At 37.8% G+C, this 22,896-nt stretch overlaps 1 protein-coding gene across 1 annotated transcript in view; it reads right to left on the reverse strand.

Moving 5' to 3' along the window:
- cdh22 (cadherin 22) overlaps window positions 1-22,896 on the reverse strand; it is a 99,111-nt gene that overhangs the window by 52,837 nt on the left and 23,378 nt on the right. Inside the window, exon 3 of the mRNA XM_085353487.1 lies at window positions 2,129-2,248. Coding sequence (XP_085209613.1) covers window positions 2,129-2,248 — 120 coding nt within the window. The remainder of the gene's footprint in view (window positions 1-2,128; window positions 2,249-22,896) is intronic.

Consider the following 22,896-nt stretch of genomic DNA (forward strand, 5'->3'; position numbering starts at 1 on the left):
TCGTCAGAAGGAAAATTGATAAAATAAATTACAAATGTTGTATTGTTCGATACATATGCGTACCGAACCGAAAGCACTGTATCAAACGGTTCAATATCGATACGAATATCGTTGCACCCCTAATATATATATATATATATATGTAACAAACACATGGTCTGTTTAAAAAGAGACACTCTCCTTATTGGCCCAGCATTAGCCATATCAGTAGCTCTCTGCTTTACTCTGCAGCAGTAGTATAATTCCACGTTACCCCTTGGGATTTTTCGCATCAGAATCTATAGATATATTCCTCGGTCTTGGTGTGCTGTCTCACTCCCAAAGGGTTGCATTGTGTTGGGTATACAACTCACAGATTCCAGTCACATTTAGCCTTGGGACCTGTTCTATGAGTAACCAAAATACAGTACATGCAGCAATAGAGTTAGGGCTGGAGACAGATGACATGCTCCTCTTTTATCCAACAAAGCCAGAGGGGATGCATCTAAATTAGGGCTGTCGAAAGTAAAGCCACAATCTCTAACAAGTATACAGCAGTGGTGCTCCAACTTCATGGTATAGAAACTATATATGCAGATGAATCTGCATGGTTTTTATTTATCAAAGAAGTAAAAAAAAAACTCTATGCACTTCATACTCCAGAGCGTATCACCCCCCCTTAAGATTAAACACTGTAACTGGATGACCGGAATGTGTACACCAACTGTGAAATGGAGCTTCAGTGATTCATTGCATTAACATAATAAATAAATAAATAAATAATATAATCAAGTCTCCCCACTTCATGGATTCTAAAAAAAGATGACTTATACCTGTCACCTCTTCATTCCTTCTGCTACTTTGTGGCTTTAAAAACTGATGATGCACACATAGTGCTGTTTTCACATTTTTACCACAGGTGCCATTGCACTCTACTTATTCACTTTTGGCAGTTGCATTCATAGACAGCACCTGTGTTGCTTTTATTTCCTTTTTATTTTGAGCCTTGAAAATAAAGAAGCCCCGTTTGAGAGAGTACAGATATAAGCTTGAATGACATCTAGAAGCACAAAGGCATACTCAGTGCCCAATGGCACTCTACACTTCACTTCATGTTGTGCTTAATTGATAGTTATGAACCATATGCATAATTAAGTAAAAACTGTTTTTTTTTTTCAGTATTGTTACAATTTAGTTAGCAGAAAATCTTATTTCATCATTTTCATAACTTATTGGGATTTATATTGCAGTTTTGGCTGATGTATACCATCGCAAGTTTACTGTTGTTATTGATGCTTCTTGGTAAAATTTAATAGCATATAAAGATATAGAATTCTTAATGGGTGAGAAAATCTAGATATTTATTTTTTATAATATAATGATCCACTGTGCTTGTAAAGGGGAGATTAAATAGTATGGTTTAAACATTTTAAAACAGCTAAAAGGACAGTACTTGGATAATCAAAAAACATCTTCAGGCAATTTCAGCTTTGCCAAAGCAACAGAAAAAAAACAGTGACTTGTTATTGAGTTTGTTGTCAAGGTGAGTGAGAGTGATATTAATGAGGTAGATTTCACAGCTGTTTTGTCTCCTCTTTATTTTGACCTTCTTGACTCACACCTATTAGGTTAGCCTGTTTGTCTACAAGATAGGGAGAGAGGTAGGTGGAATAGAGGTCATGATGCAGAAGCTGGAATGAACCACCTAGTCTCCTGACTAGTCCCACCAAGGCAGAGCCATTTATCATCCAGGTGCCTGGGCTGACCGAATCAAATTGGTGGAGACCAAAAAGGAATCATTAAAACCTTAGTGCTTTTCCCTGGAGAGGAAATCCCTCCCAACAGGCTTTTTCCTGCAGTCCTGAAAGATTGTGGGGTAGGCCATACTGTTTCTATAGGCTCTACACCAGTAAGATCCTCCTTACTTAAATCTATATCCTATACACACACACTTGTATATGTATATATATATATATATACATACATACATACATACACATACAAGTGTGTGTTTTGACATATTTTAATTGATTTGGCCATTATGGTCTCTTCAGATTTCCTAAAATATTGATGAAAGAAAATGGAGAAAGAAAAAATAGAAAGAAAGGGAAAAATTAAGGTTAATTGAGTGTTGTATGTGTCCTCTTACCTTTGTTTTTATCAACAGTGAAAAACTTTTCTCCATCCAGTACACTGTACACCACTCTGGCACTGCTGCCATATGTTGGGTCATCAGCATCAGATGCAGTAACCTTCATGACAGACGTTCCTTTTGAAAAGAAAAAGCAGTTAAAGGAAAGAAATCAAACTTTTAAGGTTATACTACAATCCTAAAATGCAAATTTGAGCCTGACTCAAGGATGTCAGTGTTTTTTTTATGAAACTGCTGCCTGTTCTGTCTTTGTGAGGACAAAATTAACAGACTGAAATGATAATTAATGTAAGGGGTTTGTTATTATTTTGGCCAGTATGTTGTAGAACCACAGTAAAAAATACAAAATTTAGAACTGACAGACAAAGCAATCTGACAGCAATCTATGCTCTCAAAAGACAACACCAAACATTCATTAAGGAATGAGGAATAATAAATATATTTTTATTTATCATTAGGAATATACATTCAGAGGTATGTCAGTATTCTTATAATCGTCTTTGTCTTCAGGTCTCAAATATGCCAACAGTACCACAAAATGTAACACATAAATATTTTCTAAAATTAAAAATAACAATGTAAGTAGGCTTAGTTTATGTGTGTTTGGGTGTCTTTTGATTAATGTTATACCCTGAGTGTGCCTGCTGGCAAACTCTTCTGAAAACTACACACCTTCAAGGGCTTTTTTCTATTTGCATTTGAGCTACCAATATACATGCTAATTGATGAAATAGTCATGTGGAGCTTAGGACACACAACTGCAACCACCACAACAATATTGATGATATTGTAATCAGAGCTGTTTGTTTGGTTTTAATCTGGGGGTTTAATGATTTTTTTTTCCAGGAGCCCAGCATGAGTAGAGGTCTCTTTTTTTTCCTCTTGTACTTTCCCATTGTAGTGTATATTTCAGTGTTTTTTCTGTAACGCTACTGATCTCCGACCTGTATCCCCATGTGATGTCTGTGTTGTGTGTGTAAGGTCGGGGGGGGGTGTCCCATTTCACTGCAGGGCAACCTGCACGTGGCGAATACAGCCTTGATTGATTGATTGATTGATTGATTGATTGAAATAATACTGGGGGCTCTAAAAGTGGGAGAAGGCAACTGTAATTTAATGTCTAAATTGCACTTTAATGATATTATACGATGTGTCGCACAGAAAGAGCAGTGGAGCAATTTCATTGTAGCTCTTCACACACATAGTATCTGGTTTTTGCAGTCTTGCAATCTTGTTTCAGCTTCTTCATTTCTCACAATATGACTTTTTTTCTATGTTGATGCCTAGGGTAATACGTTGAGAGGAAATGTGAAGAAAATTCCACTTTGATGAGTCAACATTGTATTTTATTGCCACTATTTCGTGGATGTAATAAAGCCTAAGTTGCGCTCCATGTTTTGTTACATTTTTAGAACTAACTACTGAATTACTACCTCTACACTGGAGTTATTTCTAATTCCAGTAACACTGGGGGTATAGTAGCTTGTTTGATTTTTTAAGGACCTTGTTATGAAAAAGTTAGGAACATATTTAAGGTTATCCTACCATTTTCTTAACCACTTGGGTCCTAGTCACAAAAGCCTATAGACATCTGAGGCTGGTTTACATTGCACTTTTTCAAGTTTGAGTACCACTTAGTAAGTGGGTAGTGAGTGTTTGTAGACATGCCAAACTATGGGAAACCATTTGAATTTGCTAGCAATCAAAGAAATCACAAGCAGGCTTTTAATGAAGTAGCCTTTTTGTGACTGCCAGCAACCACTCACCAACCAGATGGGGAATACACACTTTTCTCTAGCAACCAGATGTTATCAACCAGTCTGTGTGGCTGATGCTGAAGCATTTAAGAAAATGGATGGGAAACCTTAACTGTGTTCCCAACTGTTAATGCCTGAGCTTCTATCCAATTTGGTGTAACAGGGTGCTGGGGGTGCCAGGTGCCATAGAGTGTTTGAAGGGCTAACTCAGACAAAAAAACTAAACATTCATACCTATAGCCAGTTTAGAGCGTGTACGTCATTGGATTGTGCTGAGAAGCCAGGGAATGTGGAGGGAAGCCCACGGAGGCACAGGGGGAACATGCAAATTCCACAACGAAAGGCCCCAGCTGGATTTGAGCCCAGAACTTTCTTGCTGTGATTTGACAGTGCACCAGACTGCACCGCCGTTAATGTAGTTAAGGTTGTGAGCACAGCAATTCATCAGTGTGGGAGACTTAAAAGCATGTGTGTGTGAGTACCTGCAAACACCTGTGTCTGTGTTCATGCATACTTGTCTGCGATTATTTTTGGAAGAGTTGAGTTAATGCATTCAGATATTACAGCACCCACTAGCTGTTTCACCTCCATGCCCATAATTTTCCAAACAAATTTTTTGATGTTTCAAATTATCTTTTCACAACACCAAGGCTCAAAGTTGTTATTCATACAGAGGTTGCACACACAGATGAAAGGGAACATGAAGCTGTAGAATCAACATTGTATCATCAAAGCCTGTTAGAAGCTAAAGTAATCTTCAACAAACAATTACATATGATTATGAGGCACTTAGACAGAGAATACAAAGAATAAAGTCATTTCCACATGAAATGTTAAATTTGGAATTTGTGGAGCAATGGTGTTTAAGTCATTATTTTCCACTGGGTGTAGTATACTTGTCAACAGTGTGCACAAACAAGCCTCTGGCAGCACAAACGCAGACGTAGCTCTACATTTAGTAGCACATTTTAGTTAAAACTCCACCTAAAGCCTACACAACTTTAGGCTTCCTAATTTTTAGGTTAGGAAACAGCTGCATACTTGTCTCTAGGATGTGAGTACATTTTTTTTCTCTGTCTAAAAATATATTCACTTCCAGGCAAATGGAAGATAAAAAGAGATTCCTAGGCACCACAGGTCCTCATGAACAAGGAGTCAGTCTTTGTCTCCATCCCTCTGGAGAATGCTTTAGGTAATTACTGACAGCTGGTGTTGTCCACTAAAGGTCACCACTGTAGCCTTTCTGAGAGCCCTGTCATGCTACTGTCCAGCTACATAATGACCGTATGCTAATGATGCTAATGAGCGGGAAGTGTCAGAGCACTGTTTGTTTCCTGTCATCCAATAGAACTCCTAAGGGGAGAAGCAGGAGGGAGAGGCCAGATTACCATTAAAGCCACCCAGCCATTAAATCAGATGGCTCGGATCACTATTCTATCACTGTCACCTATGGTACTCCTGCCAGCTTGCATGCAAAACTACACCTATCATATGAGGCATCACCCTCTCCTCTGCAAATGTAGTGAAACAAAGCTATTGCATAGCCACTATGAAATATTTTAGGAAACAACTGGTGTAAGATGGGAATGAACAAGGACATTCAAATATGTGCAATGCCACAGAATCATGAATTCTGGTACTGTCAACATCCTTGTGAGGATATTAGTGAAATCCTGATATATTGCAGCTTCCAGTGAATTCAGTGTACTGCATATCAACTAGGTTTGAATGAATTTTTAAATTCGTATTCTGAGTTGTATCATCCAGTTATTACCTGTCCCATATATGCAAAATAAGCACCAGTCTCAAAAGATCAAGATATGCTCTGTTCCAGTTGGGGGATGAGTGAGATACCATTCTTATCACATTAAAACATAAGACTTCACAGAGGCTAGGCATTTTCATTACTGGCAACAGGCAGGGGTTTGTTAATTTTTCCTACCTGGTTGGCTCCACTGCTGAAACTCCAACAAAACCATGTTTTGTCCATAGGATTACTCTCTTATCTTAATATTCCCCAGGTAACAATCAGTTTGATGCTCAGCTGTTTCTGGATACTGCCTGGCAGCAACATCAGATGGTTTGGAAGAACTATATAAATGCAAATGCTTCTTTACTGTGTTTATATTAAAAAGAGAAGTGAAGCAGCAAGTTTGGCACTTGAGTTCTTGTTAAAGTTCTGACTTGCTTCAGTGTTTTCAGCGGGATGTCATTACCTACAGTATGTTGTCGTCATTGGTGACACTTAAGCAGATCTGAATGTTGATATACTTGTATGGAGTCAATAAAAATAATGAAATGTAATGCACATAACAGTAACGGGAGAAGTATAGTATGTCTAATGGAGAAAGGTCACAATATTCAATGTCTAACGCCTTCTTCTGCCAATAAAGACATTATTAAATAAACTGCCAAAATATACAGGTCCATATATTTTTTGCAAAAAATTGTTTTTGTTTTTGCTGTGTTCAAAAAAATCTACCTCAAATTTTTAATCTCTCTATACAATGTTACTAATGGTGATTCCAACTGGTTGAATGAAATGAAGTATTTTTCCCAGTTTAAATAGCATCTTAGCATTTAAATACAAAACATTTAACTAGCACTGTTAAATTATGCTATATTCTTATACCATGGTATAGAAAATTTGGCTTTTACCCATTTCACCCTCATCACTGTCTGGTGTTATTATAAATAAAACAGCACTAACAGAGTTGATCAAGATTTCAGTGCCTACACTAAATAAATATGTAGGGCTACTTTTTTTCCTCCCCTGCCTCCAAGTGATGCTGAAAAACCACTTCACACATTCATTACTTCTCACCTGGATGATTGAAATTCATTATTGTCAGGTTGTTATTTAAACTGGGAAAAATATATTTTATTTTATTTTTTTTTTACATTATTTACATTTGATCTTTTACATTGTATATAATATCTATTGATTTTATTGTTTATTTTAATATTTTAATATTTGTGTACAGCGCTTTGTGATTGCCTGTCTGCGAAAAGCGCTTAATAAATAAAGTTTACTTACTTACTTACTTTACTTGTTCTAAAAGTTCCTGAAAAGACCACCATTCAATCTAAAAGGCTGCAATGAGGCTACTAACGGGGACAAGAAAGAGAGATCATATGTTTTGAAATCCATCTTAAAAATCAGGCCACATCATGTCTTAAAGACATCATAGTACCATATTAAGCTAATAGAGCACTTCTCTCTCAGGCTGCAGGATTACACCAGTCAGCAATAAAATTATGACCAGCAGCCTAATATTGTATTGGTTCCCCTTTTGCTTTCAAAACAGACCTGACCCATCAAGACATGGACTCTACTAGACCCCTGACCCATGCTGTGGTATGTGGTATGTACCAAGATGTTAGCAACTAGGGCTGCCACAAACGATTATTTTGATAGTCGACTAGTCACCGATTATTTTTGCGATTAGTCGACTAATCAGATCATCATCCATTGGAGGTACAGCGTATAGCTTATTGCACCAGCAGCATCTGGTCTTATATAACTATCATTAGCTTACAGCTTGAAGTGTTTGTGCTAACTAAAAATAAAGACAAGATGGTAGTTTATTAATTTTTAATGAAATTTGCAGATTGTTTCGGTGAAGTTTAATAAACTCCTTGCTTTCTAAAATATAACAGGACACCGGAGTATATTCTCCAGCTTCTGATAATCAGCTGTCTGCTTGACAGTTTTAGCTATAACTTTAATCTCAGCCAAACCGATTTACTCAGGAACAAATAAAATACTAAAGAAAGCCAAACAATAACATTTTTAAGTTATCTAAGTGACTTATATATATGTTTAACCTGACTAGCGAAAGACGGCGGTGGGTTTGAAAACGATTTGCCGGGAGTCCGGTGTTCTCACGGCTCTAGTTAGCCTTGCCCCCGCCTAGCTAACGAGCTAGTGGGTAACAGACGTCTCCGAAAACGTCGGAGCGCTTTTGAAAATACGTGGTGTCTTGATAAACTGAGCAGATATTTGAGGTTTACACAGCTACATTCTCGCCTGAAAATATGTTAAAGGTTTATTTTGTGACCCAGAAAGAATAATAAGAGTAAAGTTAAAACTAACTAGCTGCCGCCATTGTTGACAGCTGCGCTATGAATTCTGGGACACAGCTTCTTCTTCTTCGGGGTTTAATGGCAGCTGGCATCCTTGTACATGCAGTGCTGCCATCTTCTGTTTCAGTCCGTTATTACACTCTTAAATCCTACTACTCATTCCTGCGTCCTTTGTGATCTTACAAAGCTTCAAACGATGCGTCGACTATTAAATTAGTCGTCGACGATTTTAATAGTCGACATAATCGTGACTAGTCGACTAATCGTGGCAGCCCTATTAGCAACAGATCCTTTAATCCTATAGGTTGCCAGGTGAAGCTTCACTGGCAACACCTCAAACTCATTGTTGTTATCCTCAAACCAATCCTCAACCTGAACCACTTTTCCTTTGTGGCAAAGTGCATTATTGTGCTGAAAGAGACCACAGCCATCAAGGAATACTGTTTCCATGAGAAGGTTTACATGTTCTGTAAAGCTTAGGTAGATAGTACATATCGAAGTAAAATCCACATGGATGGCAGGACTCCAGGCTTCCTAGCAGAACATTGCCCAAAGTATCACAGTGCCTCTGCTGAGGGCCTGCCTTCTTCCAATAATGTATGTTGATGCCAGGTGTTGTACAGATAAGCTACACAGACAGACCCAGATATGCATGTAATGTCAATAAACAAAAAATATTCATTAGACTAGGCTACCTTCTTCCACCATAGAAGAAACTGCTGGTGTGAATGGGTGAATGAGGGAAGTTGTGTAAAGCACTTTGAGTGCTCAGATAGAGTAGAAAAGTGATATATAACAATCTGTCCATTTACCATCTTATGGTCCAGTTCTGATGCTCACGTGACCATTGTTGGTGTTTTCAGCAGCAGACAGGGATCATGATGTCCACCCTAACTGGTCTGCGGACATGCAGCCCATCCACTGAACTACTTTTTGATACATACTGACCCTGCAGTCCCCCCACAAGACCTGCATTTTTGAAGATTCTCTGGCCCAGTCGTCTATCCATCACATTGCTTGCCTATTTTTCCTGCTTGTACCACATCAACTTTGAGGACAAAATGTCCACTTGCTCCCTAATATATCCCACCCACTAACAGTACCATAATGAAGAGATAATTAGTCTTGTTCACTTCTCCTGCCAGTGGTCATAACGTTCTGTCTGATTGGTGTACTTGTGGTTCCTACACTGTTAACCTTTGCTGTATTTTTCACAGTAAAATACCACAAAATGCCCAGTAACTTACCTGAAAACATTTCTACAGTTAATTACTGTAATTTGCTTTGCATTATGGGTATATTAAGGTTATTTACATTTACTTACTGTATTTTTTAAAATTGCGGTAGTAGTTATACCTACCGTTAACACATTAGCAGTAGTGCTACTGTATTATGTGATTTGAATGGTTCATCATACTGTTTGTGTATTTTTACTCTTTCAGTGGTTGGTTGCAATAGTGCATTACATTTTAACTCTTTCACTGCCAACCATTTCCAGATTTTCCTCCAACCTATGCCATTTGTCAGTATGATACCAGTGAAAGTATTATGGTTTTGACTTTTTAGGGGACTTGCCTGTGTGTAAGGTTCAAGAATTCTGATCATCTAATCTGCTGCATGCAGTTGTATGCACATGCACAGCTGCTGCAAATGTGTGCTTGCCACTGCGTTGCCAAAGGCAAACTTCAGTCAGTGGAGAATATTGTAATAATTTGGCGGAGGCTTCTCAGTCGAGCAGTAACTGAATTGCTCATTTACTGAACGTGCAACATGTACAGAACTCTTCTGGGAACTAGTCAACCCAACTTAGTGAAACACACACTGAATGCATGCTGGCCCCGCCCACCCACCTACCTCTACCAACCACCACTCCATATCCTGACTGACATGACCTGTGATCCAGTGATTGACAGGAGAGGAAAGACAGTCCAACTTTGTTAACTCTTCATTACGATATGCTCGAGAGGACAAAAGATTTTGCACCTCGTTATTGTTGGACCTCTGTGTGGAAACTGCAAACGGGACGTCATAAGGTAATGCAAAGGACTCTCCTACCTAACATACTCGTTTATTAATTCTTAAGAGCATATATATTTTTTGTGTGTGGGGGGAGGGGGCTTAAAATCGGTGTTAGCTTGGTCGAAATAGCACATTAGCTGAATTATTCTGGAAAAAATAGGTTGTGTGTGTTTTTTTCTTTTCTTATTTAAATATATATTTAGATATATATTTTCCACGGGGAGGGGCGAAGAACACAGGCGCAACGACAGTCTTTGTCTTTTTCCCGCCGAGTGTGGTGCATTGTCCTCCTGCGCTTCTGTTCTATGACTATTGAGAAGCTGGCCATGCTAACAGTGGGACATTTAGCTTCAGCTAAAGCAGCAGGTAAAAATACACATTTAATGAGAATAAAGAAAGACAACTTTTTTTGGAAATTTAGAGACTGCTAAAACAATCTTATCCAGTTTTGAGCTTGCTCATGTAGGTTAGCCTGCTTTATTTAATTTTGTGTGAGCTGCAGTACACAACATTAAAAAGTTAATATAACATTAGGTTGGTGGCGTGAGGAACTCCAACCTAAGTTTAATATTTATTATTTTTTTAAGTGGGAAGGGGAGCATGTTTTTTTTCCTTTAATACAACGTCTTCCAGGGTCTTTTTCATAGGAAAACCGTGTAACGTCTGTGTTAGGTTGGTCAAAAGAGCAATTAGTTGAATTATTCTTGAAAAGATGGGTTGTGTGTTTTTTTTTTCTTTTATTTACTTATGTAAATATATTTTTCAAGGGTTAAATAAATGCAACATTAAATTAACAATTGTCTCTCTGTCTTTTCCCGCCCAGTGTGGTGCATTGCTGTTCTCCTGCCCTTGCTGGCTGCGCTGACAGTGTGATGTAGCCTCAGTGTTTGTGTTTTAAAGGCTTTTTCCACCAAGATGTCTGTTGAGAGAGAGATGACCTTACCCATCACACCAAGGGTAATAGCGCTTGGTAAGTAAATAGTTTCAATCCTCTTGTAATATTTTTGTAAAAAATCTATGTAATTATTGTGGTATTTGTACCCACAACAACTTACTTAACAGGGGTTTGTCTGTTTTATATTGTATAAAAATAGAATACACACAGTTTGCTGCTGTTTCTCTTATTATTTATTATACACAATGACCAACAGGAAAAAACAGCCTAACATTTCAGCACAGGCCAAAATGCCAAAACATTAGGCAGTTTTTTCCTGTAATTGATCATAATTTTCATTACATAATAAATAATAAGAGAAATAGCAGCAAACTGTGTGGATTCTATTTTTGTACAGTGTGAGGCCTGCTATCCAGCATTCTTGTGGAAACCTTATTTGTAAGGGTGAGCACATTGTCTTATTGGACTCTTGTCTGTTTTTAGGGAATAATTTCATGTCTGCAAGCCGCTGGATGATCAGTTTGGAGGGCAAGGTATTTTATGAGCCTGAGCAGATGCATGACTTTGCCAGCACCCTTGCTGTCTTCTTTGCGTCATACTACATTTTCAACCTTGAGTATCAGGAGTCAGCGTCCATCACACAGGAGATGATACAGAGGTAAATACTTTACACCATTAAAGCTTACACCATTTAAGAATGAAATATATGTGATAGCTTGACTACAGTTGCAGAAACATATAGGTGATTGCTGTAATGTATGTTTTAATTTTGAAATTAAAGCAGCCTTTTTTCCGTTAAAAGGTTCTTTGTGAGGATCAATCCAGACATGGGAACAAAATGCCCTGCAAAACTTGGTACAAGCTGCAAGACAGGTCGTGTCGTAAAGAGGAAGGTTACAAGCATCAGCCCTCGGATCACCACCTTCCTCCAGCGGCTCTCTGAGTTTGAATGGCGGACTTCCAACTAGGTAAGAATACAGAGATGATAATATCTTTTACATAGCTGATAATTATATACATACTGTACACACATCCATACAACAGTATGAATGATCTCAGACAGATGTGAACAAGTGAATAACCTGAGCAAACATGAATATTGATGATGTGTCTTTGACAGGTGGTGATAAAGACTACACTGAACCCGACCATCCTGGTAACGGAAATCTAAATCCCATGTCACATTCTATTTCCTGGGACCCACTGATAATTATTACATTTTGTAAATGATTTTTGTTTTACAATTGTAATAGTTTATTTAATGTTCATGCTGGTGGGTTTGTCCTGTTTTTAGTGGAATGAAAAACTGTTTTCCTTAAAAAAATCAGACACGGAAAGGTGAAGGACTGTGTAGTTTTCATGTACGCTTCTATTTATTTTGGTTATTGACATTGTTTTTATTCAGTTGAAAAATGTTTTTCTTGTTAAAAAAATATCAACAATAAATGTTGGTTTAATTCACTATTCTGAGACTACTTTATTGAATTATATTGTTTTTTGTAAATGTTCTTATATTGAATATGAATGTTAATATTATTTTATATGCTGTAAAACACAATTACAGTCTAAACAAATTATACTGTACACAATTACAGTGTTATACCATAAACCACATTTGCAGTACAGTGATACTATAAAACTTAATCACGGTAAGTCTTTCTAACTGTAAACCACGTTTACAGTAAAGCTGTTATACTGTAATATATGTTTACAGTAAAGTGGTTGAACTGTAAAACATCACAACAGTAAAGATACTGTAGATTAGTAATTACAGTAACTTACTGGCAATAGTGTTGCCAGTAAGTTGCTGTAAAAATACAATAAAATGTCTAACAGTGTAGAGGTTCTAAAAGTAGAATTGGAGCCAGAGGCTTCAGCTATCAGGCCTCTCTTCTGTGGAACTAGGTCCCAGTCTGGATTCGGGAGAGAGACACCCTCACTTTCTCTTTCCCCTAGTCTGTATTTTGTGTTGTCTCGAGGGTTCTGTCCTTTTCATTTCTTGTCTCTTTTCCCTCAACCCCAGTAGGTTTCTTCCTATGGAAAAATTCTGACCATTGAAAAATTATTCCTCGCAGGGAGTCTCTTGATTGTTGGGGTTTTCTCCTGAGTACTGTAGATGAGATCACTATTTTTGTGATTTGCTGCTATATAAATAAACCAGAATTCAACTAAAAAATAAGCTAAAATAACTGAAGTAACCTGAATTTGATTCAGCTGAACTGAACTGTAAGGACTAATTTGGTTATGGCTTAGCAAATTGTAAAGTTGCTGTTTTAATAATGTCCACATTCAACAATGTTTAACTATGATTTGCACTGTGACTTGCCTGACCATGGAGAATTAGACAGGGCTACAACATTTCACTGCTGAGCAGCTAATGAGGATATAGCTTTGTTATTCATTTAAGCCTCTAGCAGAATGGGTAAGCAATTAGAGTTGGATGGCAGCCATTTATTACACATTATTTCCCATCTTTATTCAAAAGTTAATAAATCTCTAATTCTATTGTTGTCTTTTTTAAAGTACTTAATGCCCTACAGGGTAGGAGGGATTAATAGCTAAGTCTATTAAGTTAACTGTTACAATATTTACTGTAACTAGTATTTTAGGAATGCATCCTCTCTATTTAAAAGGCCTTGAAAGACTTCTGATGAAAAAAAAAAGATTCAATTCAATCTGTATTGCAAATATTACTTTAGCGGTGAAAATTATTCATCATATATAATGTAAATAATATTCAGAGGAAAACTAACCCCCGACCGTGTGTTAGTATCGAGGAGGATTGTGGCACAGAGAATACAGTGGAGGGTGGGTGACGATAGCTATATTGTTAGATTTATGCATTAGTTTGGTTTAATGGTATCAACACAGCCTGTCGGAATTGCTTCCCACACCATTTCAGCACTCTGGGAGAGATGGTTCAATTACTGTGAGGGAAGTTGGCGAAGTGAGCCACGTGTGAGACACCAGACTGACAGCTATTTAAGAAGGGGCCTCATAAAAGAGATTTGTGCCTATCTCAGCTGGTGCTGTACTGGTGCGAGCTTCGGCGGAGTGGTCTAACGGCTGCAGCACTGAGCCTCTTTTCCACTCCTACCCACCTTAATCTGCAGGACTGAGTGCTCCCTGCCCGCATTATGGATCATTTAGTAAAGCCATAAAAGCTGAGGTGTTTTCACATGAAAAGTTATTTCTTCACTACTTCTACTGTGATTCATTCCTCTCTCATCCACATAAATGCCCTAGGAGAGAGGTGGGGAGAGAGTGAGGCAGAGAATGAAGTATAAGGGGAAGAAAAATCTGCCATGTCATAAAAACCAATGACCTGCTTACATTGATCCTCTTCAAGATCTCAACAAGGATTTAGGGATATTTTTCATCTCTTATGACAGAGATTGTAAATCTAGTCTTTGTTAGCCCTTGAACTTGTCTTTCATATTTTACGGGATCATATAATTATTTGTTTCCTGGACAAAACTGTAAGCCATTTTGATCTTAACCTCTCAATAGTTTCCAGCTTTTGTACTGAATTTTAAACAAATAAATAAATAAATATTTAAAAAAAACAAAATAAACAATCAAACACAAAATGGCAACTTTGGATCTTACATTAAAAAAAATACAAAAATACAGTGCTGACTATCCTTCCCTTTAAAAGTGGAAAAAGAAAAAAAAATCCTTCAAAGGTATCAAACTGAAGTTACGGATAATTCGGATACTTCCTGTATCCAAACTGAGTGGTGGGGTACATCCTAGTTAAGCAAATGGATGGACAGGTGTATCGGCATTAACACTTTGCTTGCACAAAGTCAGTTCCTTTAGGGAAACTAAAGACAGTTTTCAAGTAACTTTGCTTGATTTTATTTCTAATGAAAAAGTAACACGCTAGTCAATTTCACACTATGATGCCTCATAACCAGTGTTGGGACTAACGCGTTATTAAGTAACGCGTTACAGTAACTACGTTATTATTGTGGTAACGAGCACGGTAACTAGTTATTATGCCAAAACCGGGAACGCGTTACTCGTTACTGGGATTTAGATAGGCTCGTTATTCGTTACTTCGTGTGGTGGCTATCGCAGAGCTTTCACAGATTCAATAACATTAGCAAGTGGTGGAGGCCAGCAGGTGGATGAAGGAAAAGGGAGGCAAGAGGAGAGACCCGAAGCAGCCGCTGGTCCGAGAGTGTCAGGTGAACTGAACTTCAGGTAAGAAGTTATAACCTGCAGTCCATCTGGGTCAGATATGAACCAAGTTTAGTTGGAGTTTATTTCCGTTGTGCTGACTTTTTCGTACTGCGTGCTAGCTAGCATGACGGAGTTTCTATACAGCTGGGTGGTGCTATGTTACTGATGTTGAACTTTATTTCGTTCATAAGGTTAATTATTAGAGTTGCCAACCGTCCTGTAAAAAACGGAATCGTCTCGTATTCAGAGAAAATATTACGTGTTTCGTATTGAGGTGAAAAGAAACACAGTTTGTCCCGGACTTCAGCTACAATGAAAAAGACACAAAGCTGGAGTTACTGTGTCTTTGCTGCACAGCTGACTCTTCTTCTCTCATTCTCTCCCCTCCCTCTCCTGTTTCTACTTCAGTCATGAAACTGATCAATGATCAGCTGATCGGCTTTTCTCTCTTGTTTGTTTATCGCCCACTTTGCGCCAGAAAGAGGAAAAAAGCGGATGTCGCGCTAAACAAAAGCGGCACGTTTAAGCTTGATCAGCTGTTGTTAGAATTTATTTAATATTACTTTCTAGTATCAGCTGATGTTTGCTGGAGCCACAGCTGTAAACCTGCTGGTCATGATGTCGGTTTGGTTATGTGGTGAGAGGGAAACATGAAGATGAAACCAGGAGATGTCCTTACTGAATCATCAGAGCTGAACAGGTGATGGAGAAACAGGTTTACCTTTTAGGTGACACGAATGAGTTGAAGGGAAGTTATGAACTGTTTCTGAGAGATAAATAACACCAGGATCTTTTTCTATGTAGCTGACAGCTGGTAACTGTGCAGGGGCGGGTCTAGCAAAGTGTTGCCAGGGGTGCATGTAGGGCATTAAAAGGGAGAGGGGGGCACAAGGAAATACTTTCTTATTCTCATTTAAAATGTCTCACTTTTAAAAAAATAATTATCTGAGTCTTACAACAAACGATTGATAGATTGATACATATATACCATCAGAACAGTGTACATCACTGTCACAACAGCGTTTGTTTTCATTCAAAGGCTTTATGATTTTTCCTATAATGGTGGGCCGGTCTCTAGTCAAAATGCCCGGGACGATTTTTTTGTCCCAGTCCAGCTCTGTATGCAGCTCATCTGCAGTCTGGTGTTACCTACATCTTCCTATTCAGAAGGCAGAATTTCCGAGTTCTGAGTACAATCGAAAGCACCACGACTGCAGTTTTTGTGTTGGATGTAAAAAGCAAGGATAGAATGGCTAGGATAGAATCAGGCGTGGGATTTCTCTCGTGGAAATGTGCACATTATTTTTTCCTTTCTATTGGTAGGTGGCACAGTGCACTTGTGGCAAGTAAGCAAGCTAGAAGACTGGCACTCTGGCTGGGTATCCAGTTACGGAAGCAACACATTAACAAGAGAATTCTGAGTAAAACCAAAGTTACTTTCCCTAGTAACTAGTTACTCTGAAAGTAACGAGTAACTTGAAGTAACTGAGTTACTTTTGATAGAAGTAACTAGTAATGTAACTAAGTTACTAATTTAAAGTAACTTACCCAACACTGCTCATAACATACTGAAACACACACTGTTGCCCTCCTCCTCCCACTCCCCCACTCCTGGCTTTACGCATTGCTTTATACAAATAATCACTCACACACACACACACACACACACACACACACACACACACACACACACACACACACACACACACACACACACACACACACACACACAATTAGATCAGCCAAAATCAATTGTTTCAAACACTGTGGTTAAGCGCATAATGTTGGATGTTACGAGTCATATACATAAAGGTGGCTGACAGACCATATTGATTGTAAGTTGCTCCTGCCTTATCTCATTGCTCTTGTGAAACTGGTGCTCTAAATGTCTCATCTACTGTTAGCATGACAGGCTCGGGAGTCCCTAATGGTAACTGCAGTAATTTGCAGCCTTCTGCACAGCCACTAGGGTGATTATTACTCTAATCCTCTTGTGTACTTACATTACATACAAAGGGAGCAAAAGGATGGGGAAATGTATCTCTAACACCCACTTTGCTGGTATTAAATTGAAACAGAGAGACTAAGGTCAAAAGATGAAGAAGTGAAAGAAAAAGAAAGAAAGACGAGAGGCAGAAGCTGTTGTCTTCCTCACAGAGATACTCCTACTTGCTTTATTTTGTTGCGTCATTTTGTTGCTTCATCACTTTTTTATATTATACCATAGTCTTTATAAATCATTTTACTAAAACAACACTCAGTGTCACAGAAGAGTTTAAAAATGTATGTCAACCGAAATATAGAACTTTATTAACAAGTTTTTTCAGTTTTACTGTTTTATTATCTCCAGTGCTATTCTTTCCTTTATCCACTACAAATACTCTTTAAATGTCAGTCGCTCTGTTCATTGTGTACAGTCTAGAATAAGTGATCTATTTTTTGAAGTTGAGGTAGACAGCTTCAAGAAAGGGCCCAAAAAGTACATCTCAAAATGCTTTTTCTTCTTTCTCTACTTCTGACTTTAAATCAGTGTCAGTCTCTATATCTAAATTCAGGCATCTATTAAACACACAGTGTCTGACAGTAACAAATATGACAATACAGATATATCACAGCATATTCTTTACCATGTAACAGTGATAATATCCTCTACCTTTGCATGTTTTCATACTTGAAATCAAAACAGCTTCTTTTAAAGTAAAAACAAGTCACAAGAATAAAATATTCCAACAACAGCAACTGTTATATCAAAAAGATATAAACATAAAATGCAAAGGCCTTTAATAATTACACAGACAACATACTGTGAAGTGTCGAAATATTTACCAAAGCCTCAGATGATGTCAGTTTAAACTGCATAGCAGTGTCTTAAAGAAAATCTATGTTGGCTAATGGAGTTTGTAGTTTGTCCATTTGTCCATATAAAGGCCCTTCCTTTATATTTTATCTTTAAAAGATACGATCAATTGGGGGTTAACCAATTGATATGCTAATTTAAACTGAGGCTACGGTTGTTTGTATTTGGCACTGCATCAGTTTGGGTAATTAGAGGAAAAGATGAGGGCAGTGGTCACTATCTCTGCTGTTATTAGACTGTTATTTGCCTGCATGTTGTTCTTTTGACACTGCAACATGTCAGTCAGGGCTAGAAGGTTAGAAGCTACAACGATGATGTCATGTTGTGCCACATCTATGCCACTCAGAGATACTGAGTTCCTCTCTAATGGAACCACATCAATCACAGGATTAGCTCTGTGGTAACTTTTCACCCTGTAGTGATTTCACTACTAAGATCTGACCCTCCTCGCCACGTTTCCAACTGACCTTTGTGTGGAAGGGAAAGATGACTATCTCAGTGAGTAAATGGTTTCGCCCCATACAAACGGTGCTTCTTTGTTAGTCAGTTCACATAAAGACAGAAAGAAAAGGATGTCTTAGTATGCATGTTGAAACACGATGTAATACTGATTTCAAATTGGAAAAGGCCTGTCTTTATTACTTCAATATTAGCTGGGCGTGTGAAGCATAAGTATTAGCTTGGGGTGCCACAGCTAATAATGTCTCCACAGTATATGTACTAGATCTAAAAGCTCAATCTATCAACTGCATAAGTGTAGAAGATACAAAACTATACAGCTATGTAGTATTGTCAAAGAGTTGCACCATATTAGTTTAACACTACTTAAGCCTCCATGTCTGTAAAACTTTTCAGTCTTAGCTCAAAGCTATGTACATAAATATTTAAACACTCTCAATGGCTGGGGAATGCAAAGAAAAAAGAGATGGATCCAATCCGGCTATTGATGATGAGGCTTCACAAAACACAAACATTAGCCGATCACACCATCATATGTAAACCACCTTCATAAGCATCATATTAAACTTGATGTATAAAGGTAAATTCCCAGTCCAAAATCCTATTATAACATCGATTACCAGAAGACAAACAATGCCTAAAGCAACACAAGTATTTTCCCACTTCTAACTTTCCAGACTGACACTGAACCTCACTATGTGGGTTTTGCAATATTAATAACACCATTTCCGAGGTAGTTCTCACCTGTCTCAATAAGTTCTTATGTTTTTGTCTCGCTAGCTAGGATTGAAATTAAAATGCAGAATTTAAAAAACAAAAGAAAAGAAAAAAAATCACCAAAAAACAACAATAGATAGATTTAACTGGCACCAAATAAAGAATAAAATAAAATAAAATAAATGAAAAATGGAAAAAAATATTATCATTACAAAAGTAGGTAATTATTTTCAAAAGACTATTGCTATGACAACAACATTACAAACATTACAATGCTATATATTCTTTAGGCCAGAGTTCCCCAAAGTGGGGGGCACAGAGCCATTACAGGGGGGTGGGGGGGTGGCACGGTATGAATAAAAAAAAAGAAAAAATAAAGAGCGCTTGGACACTGCTAGCATAATGGACAGGTTTTTGACGGGGCTCCCACACAAACGCAAAGCAGAAGATGAAGCATCACCAAATATGTTTCCAAACCAACTTCATTCCAAGCCAAATACTAGAAAATATAATGAAGCATATCTTGCCTTTGGCTTCACCTGCACAAGTGACAAGGTAGGACTCTGCGACAGAATTAGTTTCCCCTGCATTGGGAGCACGCGTTGGGCTGTCCAAATCACGGACAAACAGTATCCCACAGTTGTTTATGTTTCTGAACCCATTTTGTACAGAGAGACACTATTTGAAAAATGTATTGATAGCAGTGTTGAATATTATTACTCAGGAAAAATACAATAACACGTAAAATAATTACACCGTGATGCTTTTGCCTTTCTAAATGGAGGGACAGTGCGACTGCGTGTGTATATGTAAGTGTGTAAAACCTGCAGATAGTAAGATTAGCAGTATTTTGTCTATATCCGCCATTGTAGAAATTCATCTCATGTAAACAATAATGTGGCCAACAGCGTCACGTGAAAAGAGGTACATACCCTTGACGTTTCGTGACGAACTCAGTATTCCTCGTCCACACGTAAACGCAAAAACTGAGTTTTCACAAAATCTCACAAAAAAAAGCCATTTGCGTGTGGATTATTATTATTATTGCACGCAGTCAGGCTAGCTAGTTCTAACCAATTCCCGTGATTATGCTAGGCTGAGGAACTTGACAAGTAGCTCTAGTTTAACTCTGATCTTTCCTTAAAGCCATGCTAGATTGTCTTTCTAGCCAGATGCTACAGCTATAGGTCCAACCAACTTCTTTTGCAAAACCAAGTCCTAACCAACAGGGCATGAGAGTGGGGCCTCAGCAGAAAGTTACAGACAGTTTCTTTTCTGCTCTTCAACAGTTGTTTGTATATTGCAGGTCTGCACTTTGGTGGCTAAGGGCAAGAGCACTTGTAAACTAGATGGACAGTACTCACCTCCAATCAAAGGTGACATCACCAGACAGCTGGTGTTTATTGGGCCCTGTTTCCATGTTCTCCACATTCCTGTTTCCAAGATGTCTGTCTCCATCTCTGCCTCCCAAAGTGTATGAAGAGTCACTTAGCATCCTTTGTATCAAGAGCCAAGGCTACTGAAGTCAGTGCATTGGTTGCCTCCTCCAGAATCAAAAAGGGAGCTGCCAGTGTCTGGAACTAGCCCTGAGGAACCACTCAGTAAAATTATGGACGTCTTTCTCATCTAAGACTTTAATTGATGTTATTGTTACAGCATGTAATAGTTATGCCATAACATGTTCTAAGAGTCCTCAAAAAACCAAGTCAAATGGAATCAACAAAGAGTTTTGTGAAAAAGAATCAACTCAAATCTCACATTTTTAGTAAGACAACAAGATTTCACATCTTAAGTCTTGAGCAGGATCAGTGTCATGTATTTTGGTATTTTTGTAATATTTGTAACATTTTTCTTCAACCTTTATGATATTCTTTAGAAAACAACAAATCATAATACAAAATGATTTACGGTTATATTTACCTCTTGATTAGTATCTTAACCTACTATTTTATTTTAAGTACACTCACTAAAAGTTGCTGGTACTTTTAGGAAGGCGCAGGGCTTTTTGCCAAAGATATAATGCATATAATTTTATAATGGAAGGATAGGTACTTAAAATGGACAGACCCGTACATCCAATATTACCTTGCAAATGGACGTGAGGCAACATTAGCTTTTAACATTGCAGTTGATTTACATTTATTATAGCTCCACTTTGATTCAGAAAATACAGTGGAGGGTGAGCTATAAAGAGAATGATGACCTGTAAGTTTGTAAGTGAGAAGCCATTAATCAAACTGACCGATAATGTTTAGTTTTAATTTCAAAATACAATAAGTTCTTTATCTGCTTTGGACTTAAAGAACTTAGAAAAAATAAAAAAGTTATTTTTATGTACACTGTGAATATTACAGATCTGGATTACTGTAGGTGTGACAGTACGCAAAATTTTCTACAAAACTGAGCTCAGATGAATGCAGCCCCAAACCAACTCTGCCACATATTCTGCGGTTAGACAGAGTTAATGGTGGTGAACAATCACTGCTAAATGATTTGAGAAATGCAGAATTTTAATATTATTTAACGCGACTCATTGTTGTGCATTTGTAAGGCAGAAAACAAAAAGACAGATGGAAGTTTGACTGCCCTCAACTTGCTAGTAATGCATGCAGCATGAAAAAACAAGACAGGTGGGATGCGACTAGTCGAACAAGCAACTACTCGAACACGGAGACTAGATTTCTAGTTGCAGCCAGGGTCTTCTTGCTGTGTGGTACTGTTCCATTATTGTGGCAAAAATAATGGAATCAGTAAACATGTAAATAGAAAATGCATCGATATTATGGCAGTTAATATAATTACGAACCAAGAAGCATAGTTAGCTCAAGTACTTTTACTGGTTGTGCTGATTCAAATTGATCTTTCACAGTTTATCATCATGAATTGGAGCACACCTGTAGGTTTCCATGCTCCCTTTTCTGTTCCATCATAAACGTATGCATGATTCTATGAACAACATTCAATCGTTCGTACGCAACAAATCTGATTTAAGACAGCAATTTCATTAGACACACATTTTCCACAGGGCAACGTAGAGCTCAGACCTTCATGCTTCATCATCAGCTTCAGTACTTCTAATTATTGCAGTTCTCCTTAACAAATACTGCTCAGTGGGTGAAAAAGGGTTATTTTTAAGAAAGAAAATGCTGAGCATACTAAGTATACTAAGGATAGACAGATAGGGCATCCTATTTGGTTGCCTAACAAAAGGGGCGAGGCGAGCATAGAGAGGCTTTAAGACTATGACAAAGACGAGGAGACATGACAGGGGTAAAGATGAATATGCCTCTGGCAGTTGAGTCCTGATTACTTTCTTACTGTTATGGCCTCACGTGTTCCAAGGCAATTTGGCTATATGGCTGAGCATAAAACAGCACAGTGAGCATATCACTGGTGTGGTTAATGCTTGCAACCTGCTTCCATCACAGCATATCAGAAGAGCTGTGTCCAAATTATTTGAAAGTGATGATTCTACTGAGGTTTTGTGCATGTACAATGTTTTTTTTTTCCACAAAGAAAAAGACAAATCAAATTTACAGTAGATGTCAGCACATGTTGAACATGCTCATAGGGCATGACGACAAAATTCCACTGGGAATTCATTAAACAACAGTAACAGAGCAGCAACAAAATAAGAGGATACCTATAAATTCTGAATGATTTTGAGACACATTAACAAACAAAATAAAAACTCAGCGTTTATAAGACAGGTCTTGTTTTTGTTTTCCTGGAAAGGCTAAAAAGTCAATATTTTGTACATCCCACAATGTTAGTACCTTCTCAAATT

The sequence above is a fragment of the Diplotaxodon limnothrissa genome, linkage group LG5 (assembly GCF_057381915.1).
Source record: "Diplotaxodon limnothrissa isolate DT_005_m linkage group LG5, D_limnothrissa_male_GT1.1, whole genome shotgun sequence".
NCBI classification, from domain to species: Eukaryota; Metazoa; Chordata; class Actinopteri; order Cichliformes; family Cichlidae; genus Diplotaxodon; species Diplotaxodon limnothrissa.